This window comes from Leptosomus discolor, chromosome 4, assembly GCF_034619465.1.
Source record: "Leptosomus discolor isolate bLepDis1 chromosome 4, bLepDis1.hap2, whole genome shotgun sequence".
NCBI classification, from domain to species: Eukaryota; Metazoa; Chordata; class Aves; order Leptosomiformes; family Leptosomidae; genus Leptosomus; species Leptosomus discolor.
In genome coordinates this window covers 56,868,565-56,889,651 of record NC_141394.1, presented here as the reverse complement: position 1 = coordinate 56,889,651, position 21,087 = coordinate 56,868,565, and the positions used below count along the sequence as shown (strand labels likewise).

The 21,087-nt window shown below is 39.7% G+C and overlaps 1 protein-coding gene across 1 annotated transcript in view; it reads left to right on the top strand.

Moving 5' to 3' along the window:
* Positions 1 to 21,087, top strand: part of LIMCH1 (LIM and calponin homology domains 1) — a 182,798-nt gene that overhangs the window by 68,109 nt on the left and 93,602 nt on the right. Inside the window, exons 2-3 of the mRNA XM_086463923.1 lie at positions 2,566 to 2,636; positions 14,839 to 14,908. Coding sequence (XP_086320049.1) covers positions 2,566 to 2,636; positions 14,839 to 14,908 — 141 coding nt within the window. The remainder of the gene's footprint in view (positions 1 to 2,565; positions 2,637 to 14,838; positions 14,909 to 21,087) is intronic.

The window sequence follows — 21,087 nt, the reverse complement described above, 5'->3', positions numbered from 1 at the left end:
CCCTGTTTGCAAATATGAGCATGCCAGTCCTTTTGCTTAAAGTCACTTTAAATCCTCACTTCTCCTGCTCTCAGTGTGCTGAGCGAAGGTTATCTCAGCAATGTGCACAAGGCTGGCCTGTGGGCCTGCTGTAGTTGTTCTTGAGGGTATGGCCTAAAGTAGCTTCCGCAGAGAGGAGGGGTATATGTGTGTGTGCATATGCCAAGAAACTGAGCTGTAATTTCCTCTGGAAAAGGTGGACCTAGCTTCTTGCTCCTCTCTGTCCCCTTTTGGGTTTATCTTTGTCATTTATAATGTTGTCTTCATGCTTATTTTTAGTTTCTAGCCTTTCTCTGTTGAACAGTTCTTACATTTTAATTGGTTAAATTAGGAGACTTGTAGCTGATTAATGCTTCCCCGCTGCAGCTGGATCATCTAAAATAGGCATAAACCTTTCCATGCCTCATTTACTTCAAGTTCCTTTTCAAACAGACATGCACCATACCTGGACTTTCCTGTCTTTCCTCACCTGCTGTCAGCTTCTGTTGTACCTCTTGCTGGACGAATTGTTGTTCCAGCTTTGCATTTAAATTTCATGATTTTATTCGTGTGGCCAGAAATTATGTATGAAACCTTCCTACATCAGCAGTAATGACAGCAATACTCAGGTGACAGCTTTTGGCAGGTAGCTTCTTACTTGTTAACAGTTTCAGTACTGCTCCTTGCTGAAAGAGGGTGTTCAACAAACACATAAAAAGATTGACTTCCTTAGCTGGAACATTTGATGTAGAGGAGTGAAATAAGATTACTATAATTGTATTTATTTGTGTGTGTGTGAATTTATTTATTTTCCTTTTTAGATGAAAAAGGAACCACTATGAGTCAGGCTGTTAAGAAGTAGCTTTTCCTACTCTTTTCTATACTGAACAAGTACATTCGTTCTATGGATGGAATAAAAGTCCATTTTGATGTGGTCTGTCTACCATTCATCCCAAATGCTAATGGTTTTATTGTCATGATTTCCCTCTGTCCCAGCAGATCAAGATTAGAGATGATGTGCTATGATTAGAGGAAGTTTAAATGATTAGAGGTCATTTACTACTGGCAAATTGCATCTGGTTTCTTCTGAAGTATGAGGGCAACACAGTGCCTTGTTCTACTTCATGCATTTGCATAAAGTATGGTTGTCAACTCATGTCTTTATGATACACTTTTCAGAGTGTGAGGGGTTGAAGTGTGCACACTGTCATACCAGTTTGCTGGGAGAAGTTCCTTCACATTGGAAAACCCAATATGTTTATAATTAAGTGGGGCATTACGTTTTAGGCTTTGCATTTGCACTTCAATTAAAAAAAAAAAGGGTTGTTCTCTAAGACTGTGCGTAGCTATAACCAGCATTTGTGAAGCTGGTGCATTCGCTAATCCCGTGGGAAAGTGCCAAACTTGTCAGTTTTTATAAATTGCTGTCTTTATGACAGGAAACTGGGAGGGGAAGGGTCTGTGTCTGAATGGAACAGCAAGGAGAAAATGGGGACATAAGGACAGATGTGTCTCCAAGTCACTATTCTCTATGGTGGAAGCAACGCCCAGAGCAAGGGTCTTGCTGAAACATTGGCTACAAGCCATGAGAACTCTATAAGTATCCGGTAAATGTTTTGGCTGGGTGAGGAGAAGACCTCCTGGAGGACAATTAAAAACTACGCAGACTTTTTTTGCTTTGTTTTGCTTTTGTTCAGTGCTCTCTAAACATAGCAACTATTTTTATATATTTGTTGGTGATAATAAGATTCCTTACTTTTAACTGAGAATGATTTGAGGATGAATGGCAAGCCATTGTCAACAGGGTAGTGAGTCATAAACAGGGGTTCAGTCATGCTTGTAGTGTCTGGCACCCTCAGGCAAGATTGGGATTCCTAGATGGTTCCTAGATGGTCCATCCCTAAGCAGCACAGATTGGCTTAAGAGCTCGAAATGCAGAATGTACCTCCTGGTCCAGGCATCCCTGACAGGACTGTGAGTAGGTGTTAAACTTTAGCTTCCACTGAGTTGACGTCATGAGGTGAGATATCATTTAATAGGACCAGGAAGGTGTCTGAAGGGCTGTAACTCACGCAAGCACTTCCAATTGCCTTTGCTTATTCTATAAAGGTGGTAGGTTAAAGGCCAAAGGTTCAAGCCTGGTACAAGAATTTTAACACAGTGTGAAAAAAAGCAGTAAAACTACATAGTTTGTCTAAATACAATAGTTTTAAAATTCAAAAAGCTATAGAACACAATTCTGAAAATATTCTGGAGATTACATTGTAGGTTTTGGTTTCTTGTTTTTGTTTTTTACTTCTGGAAAACAGCTCTGTTGTAATCTGTAATTGCACTGGCCAGAGCAAATACTTTGTTCTGTGCGTTAAATAGCTCAATGAGAGGGGAAGAAAGAAACTGGTTGATGGACGTGACATAGTCCTTTGGCAAGGCCTGTAAAACTCAGATGTTTCCTATGCAGCAGGTGCTTTAACTGAATGTTATGAATTGTTCCTATAAGGCAAACCTTCTAATAGACGTCACTTTTTTTCCCCCTCTACTCTTTTGCAGCAAGTGACAGGCAGAAGTTTTGGTGAGAAAGATTTTCGTTCTGGATTAGAAAACGGCATTCTTCTGTGTGAGTAAGTAACACTTACAGTTTTGAGTCTTAACTACAATCTTGACTAAAGCTGAAACGAACTTCAGCTCATTAATATGTCCAGTTGTTGGTTTCCTTTTGCGAGTTTTGACATTGTGCACGCTGATATTTCACTGCAGCATCATTTTAGTGCCAAAGCTATTGTTATGGTGAGGATTGAAATGTGGCTTAAAGAAAACAGGTTTTGCAAAGTGCTTCCCTCGCTCCACCCCAGCTCCTTAGTTGAGTTATGTAAAGTAAAAATGATGTCTGCTTTTTGGTTTCCTTTTATTTAAAGATGTTAACCACAGATTGGCAAATGGTGTTCCACACCTGCCTGCAGACATCTCTGCTATAGTGAGGTGTTTTGGACCAGCTCCAGATTCGAACACTGTCAGGAGTTAGCCATCTGAATACCATCAATACTCAGCTGCTTTTATAGTGTCTGAAAAGGTTAGGCATCCTCTAAATTTTACCTGAAGGTGTATTTAAATGATGTGTTATGTAATTTTTGGACAAGAGATGCAAGTTAGCTTTTGCACATTTCTCTCTGTGGTTTTAATAGCTAGTTTTTAGGCAGTCTTCCAAAAGCATGTTGTGGGCTTAGATGCCAAAGCTGGTGACTTTTAAGAGCAATTTGGATGTGTGCCCTAATGCCCATAGTTCTTTGAAAATCCCATGTATGTTGTCAGGAGTTTGGGAGAATCCATTGATCTGAATCACCTGTATGGACCGATTTATTTCTCTGAGTGTGCAGGGTTGTCACTGAAGTTGGTAAAAGCTCTCTTTGCACACCAGAAGGACAAAGCTTGTGCAGAACTGAATGCATATTGAAATTTATAAATGAGATCTGCTGAGATGTTTAGCTGGACCATTGCAGCTATTAGTTAAGTTTTATACTAGGAAAGGTTCTGGAGCTTGAAAACTGTTTTCAGCGGTAGCGTTGAGCTAATGTCCTGTAACTCAACTCTAGGTAGCTTGCGAGAGCCTTGAAACCTGCTTGGGTAAATACCGTTGTATATCTCACTGGTGTCATTAATCAGACAGCTTGAACTTTAGCTGTTAAAGGGGAAAAAAATATAAAGGAAATGATACGATCTAGTTTGATTGTAGTTGCATGTCTTTGCCGAGGAGTGGCTTTGGGAGGAGGGAAGTCGTTGTTATTGTTGATCAAAAGTTGTGTTGCACGGAAGGAGCATGTAGTTTACCTCTTTGTATTTAAGGGTTGCCTCTTGCACAAGATCCCTCTCCTCTGTGTGTTCAAGGGAAGTGCTGTGTGCTGAATCACTTCACAGTGCTCTTTAAATGTTAAGGTTGAATTGTGTAGCATGACAAGTAAGGGAGGTGTATTTTGAGATTAGATTGTAATCTTATCTGCAAGTAAGCAGAGGTAGTCTGATTTAAATCCTGTAAATTTTTAAGACTGAAAGCTTAACCAACTAATGTTTTGCTGATGAAACAAATAAATACGTATTTCTTAGGAGGCTGTGAGCTCCAGTAATAAGCAGGTCAAGGGACAACACTCGGTTATACTACTAAATGTTTCCGTGATATTGGGCAAATTGCTTGTCCTCAGGCAGACATCACTACGCTGGTTATAAATGATTCATTCACATCCAGCAACTATCCACATATTTTAATAAATGGAAACTAATACAACTATGCGCTGCCAAAAGCTCGGACTTTTGGAATGGGTGTGTTATGGACTGCCAACCTGACCCACGGAGCAGCCCTGTGCGTGTGTGCTAGCCACAGGCACCTGCGAGCCTTTTACCTGCCTCTCTGGTAGTGGTTACGCTGTGGCTGGCATCTCGATCTGGCCTCATTACAACACTTTCGTAGCTTGACGCCCTCTACTCAGGAGCTGAGGAGCATATTTAAACAATGCAGGATGCCATAAAGCGGCAGTCTGACAGATGAGAGTAACACAAGCCCTTCCTTCTTGACGTTTGAAAGCCCACTTGTGCAGTTGCCCTGACAGTGCCAGCTCTAATTGTTCACCCAGCTGTGCTGAGAAGCCAATGACTATGACTTCTGTTTGTCTGAAATGAGTTCATGGCTTTTTAGCGTAGCTGTCTGACATCAGTGCAGATGGGGATTTCGGCAAGGGGCATCATAGCTAGGCAGAGGCAATTCTTGCTCTGTTCTTGCTTTGTGTATTAAATTCTCATATGCAAAGACTGAGGAGTTTCCTGTCTATGCTTCTGCATGGGTGGGCACATGTGCCTTCCGGGAGGCATGGTGGAAAGCTATATGAGGCAGGAATACGACACCAGTAGCAGGAAATATCACTAGAAATCCCCAATTTCCGCTCCAGCATATATTTGGGGGGGGTATTTTTTTTTCTTGTTACATAGCTTTAACATTTAGATCTGACCCAGATATCGTAAGAAGCTAGAGGATTAATCAGGAATAAATTAGATCTGGTTGTTGCAATGCTTAGGTGTTCCTATTCTACGAATTTAGGCATCTGAGTGAAGGTTGACTGCAAAAGAAAAAGTATATGCTGTCTCTATCTGCCTGCCCCGCTGATTTGGGTAGTTCTGTTGCTTCTCTGAAACAACAGATAAGAAGTTGAAGTTGCTTTTATTTCTAACCGTGCAACAATTGCTATTAGTAAGTTTAAAAATTATTACATGAAGACAAAAATGCATATGTCTCTCTGCAATCTTGCCCAGTTATTACTGCTCTAATATTCTTGCAAGTGTTTTTAAGGTGAGCGGTTCCTTTCCATTCTCTTGCAATCCACCTCCCCTTGCCCAGGTCTGCTACTGCAGGATTCCTCCTTTCATGTTGGGCATTCAGCTGTTAGAGAGGTCTCTGTGAAGCTATGAGACTTGGAAAATCAAAGTTATTTACTAGCTTTGATATGGCTGTCCAAGGGTGATATATATCTGTGAGCGTTTCTGACATGCAATTGGGATCATATTTTCTCTCCAGCTTTCTCTAGAGTCAAGCAGTACCAGGAGTCCAGCCACCCTGAAAATTTGTATTAGTGGTAATGACATTGTAATGTCAAGAATAGGACCAAACCATAAAGAAGAGTAATAACAACAATTGGGACATGGATCCTGGGCGAAGGACCTTAAACAACAAACTCAAACCGAATCTAGATTTAGATATCAGCAGAAATCTTTGCAGTGGAGTCCAACAGCATCATGAATGTGTGTAATACCTTGGGTTCTGTATGTAGAATAGTTTAGTTGTGTGTCTGTTTTGTGTAGGTATGTAAATCAATTTATAGCAGTAAATGCAGGCATAATAAATCTTTGATTTTTCTCAAGTACGAAAGTTCTAACGAATATTTAACTGCATACCTTGAGAAGTCATGGCATAAACATATAAAAGTGAACGAGGAACCGTGTGTGGTTAAAGATGGATGTTGCTTGCATATATAATTCTGGGTGCCAATTTATGAGCATTTTCACAAACTCTTCTTTGTTTCTTAGAGACACTTACTTTGCATATTAGCACATGGTGCTCTGTAGCTTAGTAAGATGTGCAGAAACTATGCTTATTGTTTGAAACCAGGATTCTTTGACTCTACCTTTTTTGTTATTTTTGAAAGAGCAGGTACGAAGGTATTTTACAGCTTTTAAGTAATCTTGGTAAAATTGGGTATGTACAGTGAATTAGGGATATAGTTTTAGACTTTTCCTTGTCTAGGACAATACCTAGGAAAGGCAGTTCCCATCAGCTGTGCATGTTAGGAATATATGCTCTTAAAAACTACAAGGAAGTTTTTTAGATTTTACTTTTAAATTAAAAAAAAAAAAAGGAGAGAAGTTAGTCATGCACATAGATTATTTTAATAGTATTTAAAGAAAAAGTGGACTGTGGCTATAAATCTGAGTGAGCTGAAAGTGACTGTGATTAAGAATTACTTAATGGAATTTATCATTTTACTCTATCAGGAGAATAATTTTCTTCTATAAATAAGAAATCTCCTTCACTTGTGTTCTTCACGTCACTGGTGATGAATGAGCTGCTTTTTCTCAGAGAGCAGAGTTTCTTTGGGCTTGCATCATGGTTCTAGTGCATCTGACCAAGCTTTAGGCTGACATGAATGCTGTTTTCAGCAAGGGCTGGATATGTGCCAGATCAGTGCAAGTCTAATGCTATGGAATAGTAAAACTTTGTTTTCTAAGTCAGTGGTACTGTTAGGTATGGAGAACAGCCTTCACTATATATATTTCAATTGTCTGGCTGTTTAAAAATCAAGTTATTCTTGCAAGTTAATGTCACTTATGTAAAATTGCCATGCCACTTATAGAGACCTGGTAGGGGAAAACAAATTTGCAGTCTTTGTAGGTTGTAGTATTTTGCAGATATGTTATTCTGTGTTTCTGTCAGTGGTGTAGGCTTGTCATTAGTTCAGCACTTGACTGTGTAGTATAAGTGCAGAGTACTTGTCTTGCCAGGTACCTTACTAGAGAAATTAGTGGATGCCCAGCCCTAATGCTTAATTAGGCTTTTGCTTTAATTTCCTGTTCCTGAAAACTGAGAAGGTATTTGAGTTTCATAGGCATGCTTGAAGTTCTGAATGTGACCCGTGCCTTGAGGTGAGAAGGGATTGGTCTTCTCCTGCGGTTTTCAGGCTCTGCGTTGTAAAGCCAAAACATTATCAGCATCATGGATTTGGCATGTCTCCAGTTCAGAGAGACAGGCCCCAGGGCTCATTAAGCATTAAGATTTAGGTTCATGTGAGGACATTTGAAACAGTTTTATATGAATCCAAAGTTTTTAAGTTTTACTGCCATGTTATAATGAAGAGCAATTTATTAGTCCGGTTTAGGTGAGAGGTCAAAGGTACCATAAACCGTAATGCTCAGCTGTGTGCATGAAAAGAGAATAGCCATTGAGGGGCATGCTTGAGTACAGCCAAAATGGCCTGTCTTTGTATTTATGTTAAAAGAAATATGCATTTCAGCAGACTAAATAGTAGAGTTTTTTCAGTGGAGCTTGGTAATTGACAGGGCAAGAGGCTGTTGAACACTGACCCATTCAAATGGGAGTGTTGCTCATGTGCAGAGCAAGGTAGTCCTGTGAGAGGTTTCAGCTTTCAGAGAGTGTATGTTTAAGAAAGTGTATTGAATACGTACTTTGGGCAATTACCCATGGCCCTTGCTACTCAGTGTAAAACTATGTGTGAATTGTAAACCTATAGGTGCATGGACGCTCTTCTTGTCAGTCATTGTGGTGGTGGGTTCTGTATAAATAGATTGTGAAGCTATTTATACACGATCTTCCCTGTTGCCTTTCTTGAGCTGTTTTGCAAGGCCTCTATCTTGTTCATATTTTTAGCCTTTGGCAGAGCAATACACATGCTATCCTGTGTTTGGCCTACTTTTCTCCATGCTACATACTTGCATTCACCTTTTACTTATCAGATTGGACTGTGAGCCCTTTATAGGACAAAGTCAGTTCTGTCCTGCTTGTTAAAAAAGCACCTTGTTCATCTGATCCTAAATAAATAATGTCAGGAGCGTCATTAGCAATCACTCAAGAATGTTTTCCCAAAAATATTTTTGTGACCTCAAGAACATCTCTGTATTTTGAAACTTCTTTGCCACCACTTCCTTTGCAACAAAATATTTTGACTTTTCATTTTCTGCTGTTTTAATGTGATTTGTTCATCTTTAAGACTAATAGTGGATTTTTCCTCTCCTTTTCAACTATTTGGGGGCATTTTGGAGCTGCCACTAGAGCACGAGTTTAAAATACGTGAATACTGAAGCCGTCTGGGCTAATACTTATCAAGTGCTGAAAGGCTACTTGTTAGAATGTAAATCTGTAAAACTTAATTTAAAAAGAGAAATGTCTCCGAGAATGTTTACTGTAGGTAGAATTTCCTCAACTCTCAAATATGAAATGCCCTTTTACATTAAGATCAGGCCATTATTCAGCTTTTCTTTTTAGGAATATGATCTGTTATTTGAGCAAAGAACTCTGTTGGATACCTGCCCCTCCAGCCTGGATTGATCTGTGAACAGACATCACTTCAACCGTTCTTTTTTTCCATTTCTGAAGCTTATTCTCCAAAGTGCTTCTCTTCCATTTCCTCTTAGAAACAAGGTCTTTTTGGAGGCTGGGTTTTGGCAACCATCCTCAGAATATTTTCTTAACTGACGCTTTCTTGCAAGAATTTCATGGGCAGTTGTCTTGGTGCTTTTCATTAGATCTTTTATCAGCTGTTGCCTGAAACGCCTTCTCTTCCTGGCAGAAGTTTTTCAAATTCTTAACTGGTGATAAACAACCCCAGGAAGGTCTAATAGGTTAGTCACACAGTGGCTGGTACTGATTTCAGCTTGTCTGTCCTGCTGTGGAGATACCTTATCTCCTGGAATGCCAAGCCAAGGGGACAGCACCTAATAGAGCAATTGATTCTTCCCATACCTATCAGAGCTGGGTTTTATGGGGGAAGGAAATGACCTAGCTTCTCCCTATAAGAGTGGGGATAGAGCAGCTTTCCACTTCCATCGTGCCCTGTTCTTTCCATAAGGTAAGTCAGCATTAAGGTTTTAGCTTCTACGCAGCATCTTACTGTGCTTCATTTAACAGCTAACTACCGAAGAGTCCAAGCCAGCATCTGGCACAGGGGAAAGGGAGGATGGGTGTGTGGATGCTGGACTGAAAGAGGCAGGAGGACTTTGAGAAGTGAAGAACAGAGGATAGTCCTGACTCAGGACAGGTGCATAAATAAATGCTAGGGGTGGTGGCAGAAATCCCAGCTGAGAGCCTGAAGGGTCTGGAGGATAGGTCGGGTGTGTGTATAGAGACTAAAGTTTTGTGGATGGAGCCTGAAAAGGCTTGATTTTACCCTGTTTTGAGTTATTGTCTTTTGAGTGTTTCGTGGGATTGTTGGGTTTTTTTGTCTTTATCATATTTTGTTTGAATCCTTTTAAGAACTATTTTATCTGTATTTGGTTTTGTCATGTCTTTGCTCCTTTTACTGTTAAAAAGTTCTTTGAGATTTCATTATCATATCTTCCTTCTGGTCACGTCAGAGAAACACTGGTCATGTCAGGTAGCAGGAAAAGTATTACGGTCTTTACATTTCTGTTCTTTCTTTTTTCCTCCCCGTGTCATTTAACTTCTTGCATAAGTAGCTGTTGATACTCCAGAATGATTTCTGTGAGAAACAAGTTGGCTGAAAGCTAAAGTTTGTTTTACCAGTCATCTCCAGAATGTCTGCTGGTCACCAAACCCCAGCTATCAAAAAGGTCCAGCTTCGGGAATGTACCTACATTCTCCTTTTGAAAACAGTACGGAAGGACATTGTTTCATGGTGTGTTTATTCCCTCACCATGTGGTGTCAGACCTTAAAGCAGCAGTATCTTACTAGAGGGGAAGGAAAAAGGAGAAAATAATGGAAGATTTAAAATCATCCTGTTTTGTCGTCTCTCAAGACTGCTTAGTTGGATTTGTCCCATTGACATCTGTTTTCCTAGGTGCAGGAGTATGAAAAATAGTGCCAATACCTTAAAAACAAAACAAAACCAAAAAACCCCACAAAAATTCCAAAAAAGAAAATTCCCAACAAAAACAACACTTCTATACTAACTTTACAGTTCCACTTTCTGACCGTTCATGCAGTAGCTCACCCGCCTTGGTGTAGCAGAATGTGGTACACATTGATATAAAGGTTTTGCTTTGTTCTTTATAAGATGCACATCCACTTGAGGATTTTCTATGTTTGAAGAACACAGCTGTACAAAAACCTGAACTAAATTTGTGCTTGGGAAAATCTGGGCTTGCAGCTGGTGCTCTTTTGGGGCAAGACTGGGGTTTGACATTTACATTAGGAGGGAGCAGTGTTTCTGCCCTCAGTGCCCTAGCAAGGATGAATATACTTGAGCCCTGCTGATTCTTACTGCACAAGAAAAAGGACTGCTACCTTGGATGAAAGATTTAGTATCAGACAGGGTCAGCAGGATCTGGGAGATACTCGGAGAAGTGAGTGATCGTTCAAAGTCTCAGTACTACTCAGGACCTCTTAGGCTTCAACCCTCTGTCTGAACCTGCCAGTGGGGACCTTAGTGCCTTCCTTAGACTGGTCAGTATTGCTAAACTAGCCAGGCAGATCAGATGTCTGAGGCAGAGGATCTTAATGTGCCATCAGCTAGGTGTGGTTTTTGAGCAAGTGCCTTCAAGTGTTTTCCTGCTGCAAGAACGGGTGATGGAAGTAACTTATCTAACATGATTTGGGGATAGACCCTTAAATGTATGTGTAGCAAGGCTTATGTTGATTGCCTGCCCTCGGAGACTTCGTACAAAGGTGATAGGGTTAACTTTTGTAATAGAAGTATATGTTGTGAAAATAAAGCACTGAACAATGTGTGTGCGTTTCAGCTGATGTAGAAGCTGAGGAGTTTTAAGTTGCTCTGTAATGCTTGTCCTTCCACTGTGTTTTCCATAGCTTTCTCATATATTTTTAAAGATTTAATTTAATGTCCTAGAATGATCCATTGAGCAGGGTTTCTGATGCTTTTTTAAGTTTTCTGATCTGTGATTCCAGAAGAATGTGTTTTGTCTTTTTTGGGGGAAAAGGGGGGAGTAATATGATGCCATGCAAAATTTTCAGAGATAACCTTGAGGTTGGACACAGATGCTGCAATTGTTCCCCTGTGCATAGATGCCTACAGTACAGGTATCTTGACTTGATGTGCAGCTAAGTGCAGAAAAATAGCTGCTTCTGGTTACAGTCAAGTTGATGATGGCTTGGTGTCTGACTTTTCTGCTGTCTGCAGTGCAGTAGGCAAGACTGTACTCTGCCACGTACTGGTTGCCAATGTTTCTGAATGGTAATTTTTTTGAGTGGCCCAGAAAAATAACAACAATTCTTTATTAACAAGTCGACGCACACTGTCATGATCAGGTTTAGGGCTGGGAGAGTGACAAAGCCCAGAGCTATAGCTGTAGTGGGGCTGGAAATGGGGCCAGTGTGGTGGGGCCAGAGGAAGGCTTAGGCTGCAAATGTTTCCTTCTCTGTGAACTTGGTCGCTGCGGTTATGTTTGAGCATCTTCACCTCAGAATGAGCTATGGGTTAGGATTAGGGTTAGTGTTAGGATTATGACTGGACAAAGGCTAGAGCTGCAGATGCAATGGGCTGCCAGAGGAAGGTGTGTGCTGCAAGTTTTCTACCCTGCAAACTCTATAACCTGAGACATGGCTGGGGATGGGAGGCCCAGGGCAGCCACATCCTTTGGTTAGGGCTGCAGGGCAAGAAAGCATGGGACTGCAGTTGTAGGGGGCGGCCAGGGGAAGGTGTGGGTTAGTGTTTGCTCCCCTGCAGACTCTTTCCCCTGGGCCATGGCCAAGGGCCTTGTGCCAGGTCCCCAGTGCAAAATGGCAGAATAGATTTTTGATTGCCCCGTATTTCAGTAGAAACTACTGGAGCTGATAAAACTTTACGTGTCAAGGCAGATGCTCTATATGAGTCTAAATCATCACAGAAAAATTAGTTTGTATGTATTGACCTATCTAGGAAGAGGGGTATTCGGTGGCTTTTTTGAGAAGCAGGGACAGATAGTGACCGTGTGAGTGAAGACAACCACTGAGACACTCTGCATAAACAGTATGGCTTTTCAGCCATGTTGATGGCAGAGCAAGCCCAAGCCACTCTGTTTTGGCATCTGGACTGTTGCTCTAGATGAGGCAATAATTCAGAAGCAGCAATCTACTCTGGAAGAAATCTCCCTTTGGCGTGTTCTGCAGTGAACAAGTCCTGGGGGTTTTGGTGCCAGACTGTTTAGAGATATTTCCAACAGGAGGTAAACATTTTAATAATAGAGACCTTTCTTCCTCAGGCTTTTCCATCTTGCCCCATCCCATTTCGTCCTTCTTCAGACTCCAAATGGTGATCTGAAGTGTTGTTTATTCTGTGCTCCTCTCCTTCCTTTGATTTTATCCTTCTTCCATATTTCACAGGGGAGCCTGTACAAGACATTTTGAAGATTTATTTAGAATGGGCTTTGGCATTTGAGGTTTCTGTTAAGACCTCTTTATTTTACTGTCTATGGCTTTTGATCTGCATCTGCAATATTGGTTATGGTGCCTGATGCAGTCATGTTTGAGTAATAAAGAAAATGGGATGCCTTAGCTAATATATCTGTTTTTTTCCTGAGACAGGATAGGCAGATTAGTGACTGAAATCATAACAGAGCTACGGTATTTGGAAAGAGGTGCTCTGACAAAGGAAAAAAAAATAATCTTAATTGCCTGTTGAAGCAGCTAAATGTAAAAGAATAGTTTTACAAGGCTGCTGCTGTGCAAGACTGAAAGACAGGTTAGTGCCTTTTTGAGGAAAAAGTAGTAACATTTGTTTTCCATCTGTGAAATAAAATTATGGTTATAGGAAGGGAGATGTGTGGTTCTTGCCATTCTGTGCATCTAGGGAGGAAAAGTGAATTGTTTGTATAAAAAAGTATATTCTATGATAGTTTGGTTTTAGGACATAATGGTGTTAGATTCTACTTTAAGCAGAAGGCAGGAATAGTACAGCAATCTGCATGAACTTGGATTACAGAGTTTTTAACTGCAAGAAGGTCAAGAAAATACCCCCAGCTCCCAAAAATGTCATTCACATTGGGTTTGTTGCCATTCCTGATTATTGTGGTGTTGCAGATGTGGGGACGCCAAGTGTGTAATAACGCAAGTACAGTTTAGGACAGGTCGGACAGAAGCTTTATTAACTATGACCATACAGAATGTTAGATTAGACCAGATCATCCCTTGAGGTCCCTTCCAACCTGGTATTCTGTGATTGAACATTTAGAATAGCACCTCCTCCTCTGCTCCGCTGTTCTCATCAAGTGATTGCAGAGACCCAACCTATGAACTGTTTCAGGTGGAAAAAAAGAAAGAGGTGAGGAAAACGAATCATTTAAATGTTAACAAAGCCAGACATCCACCCCTGTGAGAGATGGACTCCTTAATGAACTTGCGAACTGACACAGTCCTAAGAAGGAATCAAACAGTAAATAACATGACACTATAGAGAGAATGGCTCTTGGTGGAGCCTATACAAGCGGCACATCCCGTTATCTTAGCTCAGAAGTAGGGAGTTGGAAACAATCACAGACTGTTAACTTTTAGTTGAAAGGAATATTTCTTTAGTTAGGATAAACTTCCTGGCCAGACCTCTCCAATATTAAATATTAAAAATTTTACCACCACAGTAGGCTGCCAGAAGAGTCGGTTCTTGAATGCAGACAGCGGTCAGTACAAAGAGATTCCTCTCTGCCATAGTGGCTATTCTCATTTTTAGAGTTTTAAATTACCGTAGACACCTTTATTTCTTTTCAAAGGTCTTGAATTTGAAGTGAGTGTCTTGACCTGATGATTTTCTTCCCTATGGATGAAACTGGTTGAATTTTCCTGTGGATAAAAGGCATAAGGGTTTTCTCTTGGGGGAAGGGTGGTAAAGAAACAGTGTTTATTGCAACAGGATTTTGTAATTAAAATTCCCTGCTTTTAGAAGCTTGGTCATTTTTTGGAATATTCTAACAATGAGCCATGTCAGCAGTTCTCAATAGCATGTTCATGGGTGGTGGGGAACTTTATTTGGGGGGTTGCTAATCTTCAGACACTGAACAGTATTCAACTGTGGTATCACTAGCCTAATGATGTTTTTGTGACGAGGTGGCTTTTTTTTTGATTCCTTTTTTCTTTGTTATCTTGCATTTATGGTTTATGGGACCTCCGTTCTCTACAACATATGTAAGGATGGCATTTAATTTCAAGTACAGATGCAGAAAAACAGACAGGCCACCCATAAAGTGTGTGTCCTTTCCCTACTTTCCTGCAGTTCAGAAACTGCCAGCCTGTTCTTCCCAAGCTATGTTGATACCCAGATGCCTTCTGGGTTTCTGCTCTCAGGCCCTTCCAGGCATGACATGCCTCTAGGCAATGGAGGCAGACTGATGTGACAAAATTCACCCAGAGCCTGTCAAGACTGATGTGATCTAGATCAATTTAGGATATAGAATAGATATTGTTGAGGTACTGTGCTGTGGATATTTTTCCTCCTAGCCTTTCGTCATTTTGGTGGTGGAAGTTTGGGTGCGGACGTGTGTTTTCAAGAGGGGAGAAAGGGGAGGCTCTTCCTTTCCAGCCATACTGAAATCCTGATGTGTTGGGGACAAGTGGTTTATAATTTGCATTTTGTGACTTACCACTCATAAGCACTCCTTTCTTGTAACAGGTTGCTGAATGCAATAAAGCCGGGATTGGTGAAAAAGATCAATAGACTACCGACCCCCATTGCAGGTTTGGTGAGTATATTGAATGGAGAAAAATCTTTCAGTGCTGCTTTTTGCACCTTGATTTTATGACTGTGTGATCCAGACGGCAATTATTTTTGTAATTTGAACTCTTCTAAGCTACTAAACTCAGACAATCCCTCTGAAATCTGAACTCTCTGTGTAGTTGCCTGAAGATCTTCCAGTTGTTTTTTTCATAAGTGAGCAGTATTCAAGAGGCAGTGTATATTTTTAGAGGAAGAATATTTTCGTGGTTATACGTCATCTTCCAGTTGTGGTGCTAGCTTTAGAAAGACTGGAACGTATGTGTTAGAAGCTATCACCACAAAAAGATCGTTTTTCAGAAAGAAAGAAAACTGTAGTTGTATATTTTGTCTCATTTTCTCCAGAATTCCAGAGTCTGCAGATACATTCATTGTGGGACTACCTAGGGAACTGTTTCATGTTGACTTTAAGGGCAGAGTAAAAGCTGGACATGATCTGTTATAAGCGAGGAAGACCACAGAGGATGTGTTGACAGCCTGTGGGCTCTCGGGAGTGCTGGGTGCTCAGGAGGTCACCTCAAGGGTTGGCACAGTGCTGTGCCTGCTGTTGGGGAAGAAGGTGGGGGTATGAACAGGTCTAACAGGATTACCCCCATAGAAATATGGCTGTATTGACTTTACCTTGAGATGTGGCTGGGAATAAAAGGGCCGCAGACCATATGGAAGGTGGCCATCCTTGATTTAGACTAATGATATACTTATATATGAGGTTCCTTTCTGTTCTGGCACTGCTCACATTGTAGTTTAGTTGTGTAAGAATCAGAACGTATTACTTGTTGATAGCTGAGGTTAACATTCCTTTATATAAACCACATTTAAAAATTTCAGTGTATTAGAAACGATGTTACATTCATTTTTAAATTGGTTTTATAAAGTTACTACATAGCCTTTGAGGCTCAGTCCTTCAACCTGTAGATTGACAAGCATATATGTATATGAATACTGCCTAGTTTTAGGATTTAATTTGTGATCCCCACCACCCTTTCTCTAAAGTTTCCTTGTGTGCCTTTCTTTTGCCTCTAAAACCGATCTAGTTTTATTTCCATTGGAAAGGAATATTTGATATAAACCGCTGCAAAAGATACCAGTAGTGCAGTTTTCTTTTCTTTGGCTCCCTTTCAGGAAAGACTCGATTTTTGGTATGGGGTTTTTTTCTTACTTGTATGTAAAATCCCAAAGGTAAGGTGGTTGTAGGAGGAGGGACATAGAAAAAGACTTTGTATGTGTATTTTTCTCATTCCTTGAGATAAATGTCTCTTGCAAGATGTGTATCTTCAAAGCATTACCAAAAAAAGTGGGTTTCAGGCTATTAATGATACAGCAGACCTTTTTTTGTGTTGGAAAGTTACTTTTTTTTTTACCTATGTACCTGTCCTCTACTTACCTTTAGTAATTGTTTTTCTAAATATTTTTCCTAATAAATAATTGGGCTATTAAGAGTTCACTGGTGCTTCTGGATATTACTAATGGGTGTTTTTATCTATGTTCTGTGAATAAATTGCTCCAAACAAAGCAAGCCATCCAAATGTTCACTTGCTTTTGAAGGTGTCTAGTTCCATACCTGCTGACTTTTGTTGCCATTTTTAGAGTGGCGAGTAAGTGACTGTTTCAATGACTGCAGGTGAATTTAAATGATCAAGTGTTCTAGTCTGTTACATGTATTTCTGATGTGTTGTTACAAGTACAGACACCAGGAGTATGTTTGAGCGCAAGGTGTATCTTTTTCTTTTCTCTTACATGTACCATGTCCGTGTCCAAAAGAAAAATTAAAATGTTGACACTATAGCCTAGATGCAGTTGTACCTCCTAGTTAGTTGACCACGAATGAGGGACATTCCTGTATTTACTGCCAATTTTTCTTTATTATCTTAGCTTTGGTTGGCTTGACATAGTATATAATGACTTCTTTCCAGTTATTTCACCCCAGCGAGTGTGATTTCCTCCAGTACACACAGAAATACTGTGAAAACTTCAGTACCTTTCCTGCCTTGTGTGAGATACGTCCTTTTGAACTACTACATACTGCTTCTGCCTAAAAAATATAATTTAATCATTCTAACAGAATTAATTAATTTCTTTCCGATAACTGATAGAATTAAGTATTTAGTTCACTAGTAGAGACAATAGATAGGTTTTCTTTTTTCCAGAGTTGGAGCTAAAACTTATAATTGTGGAGTACTCAAAGTGCCTTTTGTTTCATCTTTAACCTCCAGAGACACAAACAGTCATATATTATGTAGCTTTACAAAATGTCTACTTGAGTCGAATTCTCCAGACGATACTCTGTATTTCTCCTTTGTTGTTGTAAGGACAAATGAAGAAGTATGCTTTATGGAAGGAAAGTAACAGTAAACTTGAAGCCTGTATCAGAGACATGCTGAGATGTTCATCTGGGAGTATTATCAGGTGTAAAAATTTTGCCTATATTTCAAGTTTGAGTGACTTCTCATAACACTGCTGCAAAGCATTATTTGTAACTGATTTAGTGTTGACAGATTATTTCTTCAAACTTTTCCTGGTGTTTAAAGCTAGATGAATCAGCAGTTACTCTGAAATTCTTACTAGTGACTTCCTCGTGTGGTTTAAGAGAGAATGGCTTATTTGCAGACCTTTTGTATACCAGAACACCAATCACATAAGCAAAATTTCATTGGTTATAGTGTGTAGTGTTAAAGACTTGAGGATCTGCTCACCACTGTACTAAGCACAGGCCATATAAATGCACAAAGATGATCTTTGTTTAGTTGCAAGTCTAAGTCAGGATGTGGATTGTGTGCAGCATTACATATAGAATTACATATGTTCAGCTTGGTAGGCTTGTTTGTAATTTGCTTTGATCTCCGGAAGTGATGGCTGCTTCTGTTATCACAGCAGAAATGATACATTGCTTTAATGAAATAAAATGTAGGACCGATGGTTTGGTATTCAGACTTAACAGTGAATATTAAATTTGATGAAGTACTTTCTCAATCCTGTTCAGTATTCATTAATCTGGAAAGCTAATGCCCCCACCAAAAAGCAAATTCACAAAACATCCAAAGAACATATTAAACGTAAGCAGGAATAACCGGCTTTGCTGAAAGAGCCATGTAGTCAGAAGAGATTTTCTCATGTGAGAAGTTGATACTGAACATCTTTGTTTTAAAGACTGTCAGCTTTCCAGAAGCATCGTTTCATGTATTTAATTGTGCAAGGCTGGAAAAGTATTGTGGCTGAGTTATCAATTAAATGACCGCCTGAAGCTGCGGAAGTTTTACAAAGATGGATTATTAGAGTACAATGAATATAATTAATGTATAAGTGATTTTTACAAAATTGGAAATTTCTTCAGTGAGTTTCTTTCATTTTTTTATGATGTTCATAGTGGGCACAACTAATTTTTAAGGTTTCTCCTAATTGCAATTTTGTACAACTATGCCTTATTATTTATTTAATTCTGTAGAAATAAAAAATTTCCATCATCATTGCAGCTAAGCTTTGCCCTGTAATGCCAACCACTCTATGTTGACTATCTTTTTCCCTTAAAAAAATGTCTAGTTTTTGCTTCCTGTCCCTGAATAATGTCACTCTGTGAGAAAAGAAAAGGTTTCTGCCTTATCTTTTGTTTGACAGGGTTTAGAAGAGTTTATAGCATTACTTCAGTTCCTTGAACAATCCCCACAGGAGCTCAGACACTTACTTCAGAGGCTGTGTGAAAGAATCTCACATATAATAGTAGGAAGTAGTCAAGACAAAGTTGGAGGGCTTAACTTTAGCTTGGATCTTGGCTCATGTTTCAGCACTACTGAATAAAAATGTGTTTACTGTGGCATCCAGTTTTCAGCTTGTGTATAGTCCTCAACTTTGCAATATTTGTATGATCTAGCAATGGAAAAAGTAGCTCTGCAAAAGTCACCTCGTTGCATGGTTATTGCACCAAAATGAATAGAACTGTAACATGCTGTTTAAAAAAAGCTTGTTCCTTTGCAAACAAGGGGGGGTTTTCTGTGATTATTTTCCTAGGAAGTTCCTCTTGGCAAAGTGTTCTCTGGGAACTTGCTATGAACCTTATTAAGAATAGCGGCCTGTGTGCTGGTGCTGGTAATGTGCTCTTACCTGTACTGTTGCATAAATTCCAGTATTTTTTGATGTCATACAATGTCCTAAAGAAATTTCAGCATTGTATTAGCTTTCAGGAGTTTGTGCTTCTAATTAAGTTCAGCAAATGAGATGTTTTTTCGTCATGCAGATATGAACCTGAAATAAAATTACAAGATCCAATATAGTGTAGCATGTTTCACAGAATTAAAAATAGAGAAGATAAAGAAATACATGGAACTTTAACTGATGTGCGTTATTTTTATCACTCTTTCCACTCATACTGCAGTGTTACCTTTTTTTTTTCCTTAAAAAATTCTTTTCTCATTCTTGCTTTTAGTTTCTTACTCTCCCATTAATTCTTTGTAGTACTTTCTGGAAAGAGCCTGCTCCTACTGTAATAGCTAGGTTCATAATACATGATAATTTCTGTTTCCTTATTTTGTACTACTTCTTGCTGCTGGACAAATTCATTTACCAGCACAACTGTATCCATAAAAAAGTCTTGCTGTGTAAGTTGTAATACATGTGAAGTAAACAGAAGCAAAATTTCCTAACTGTCTGAAAACAGTAAGTTCTTGGCACTCGCATCCCAAAAGCATTTTTGCGAATGTTGATGGAAAGCAAAGTGTCAACATCACAGCAAAATGCTGTGCAAACCATTCTGCCACGGTTTCTGTGGATCTTCCTTGCTAAATGGTAATTGGCTTCTCTACACCTCCAGTGCCTGCCTTCAGTTCTGATATCTGAATATTTGGCTAAAACAACGCTTCGGGGTCTGGCCATGGTTCGGAGCAGCACTATGTGCTTTGACTCATCACATACTGTAATATACATTGAATCCCTTCACTAAAACAACAGTATCCTTTAAAAAAAATATTTTTTTGTATTTTTGTGTCCTTGTATGCTTGGAGTGTGCGGATTTTTTTTACGCCTCAAGTTTTCTAGACTCTGCCTTCAAATTAATTTTTCATTTAGATTTTCCTGCATATTTGTTTTGGTGTCATCTGAGCCAGACAGAGCTACCTTATAAAATTCCTGTTTAATGAATTTAGCTGTATGCTGTACTCACAAACATTTCTAAGTTTCATGAAGAATGCAAAAGTAAACTAACAGGTGTTTCTTAACCAGGCTGTTTGTAAACAGAGTCTGTGTGGAACAATTTACAGTGATGCTGTAGTTAATTCATTGTGGGAGAGGAAAACAGGCATCAGTTCAAATTTGGCAGGAAGCATAGAGGAAGCAGCATTGGTGGGGAAAAAATGAGACCCAAACCAATAAAAACTAAAACCTTACATTGAAGTTCTGCTGGTTTTTTTAGACTGGATTGAAGGTTTTATTGCTTCCAGTTAACCATGCAAATGCTATCCAGAAAGCATTGCTCTCCCCCCATTTAGAGAAAAACCAGTGAGTCAAATGCAAAACACAATTCTGGCATCTGATTTAGTAATTTATTGGTTGAAATGGATGTGCTTGCTCTGGTGTTGGGTTTGGCTCCAAAACTTTCATACTTTTGATGCTGGAAACTAGTCATCAATCTGACAGTAGCGTATGTGCTGGAGATGTATTCCACTGGTGCATTTGGGTTCAGCCTGCGTTGCCCAAGCTTCCAAGTTTGAACTTCAGCCTGATGTATGGATGTAAGAGAAGCTGAAATAATAGGAAATTAATAAAAGACATGAACTATCAAAAAAACCCACAGGGAGGTAAATGACCCCACCTTGTTTATTTGCTTTTGATGGTCTGAGTTGTGTTTAGCTATAAAGCACACGCTCAGAGAAGTGAGTTCAGCCAGCTCCTAGTAGTCTTTGTGTCCATCATCTCACTCTGGCTCCTGAGCTGTCCTTAACATCCATGAGTGATCCGTTCTGTCCTTAGCTACCAACTGGAGTGTTGCATTTATGATGGCTGGAGGTGAAACTTGAAGTGAGTTGACACCTTGTTTGCTTCTGAAGTGGCCGTTGTTGATCCCTCCCAGGTTTCTGTGTGCTTCCTGCACCATAGGTCCCAGCCAGCACTAAGCCAGGGCTTCTGCAGACCAACCTCACTGCTGGCCTTAGAGTCCCTTCT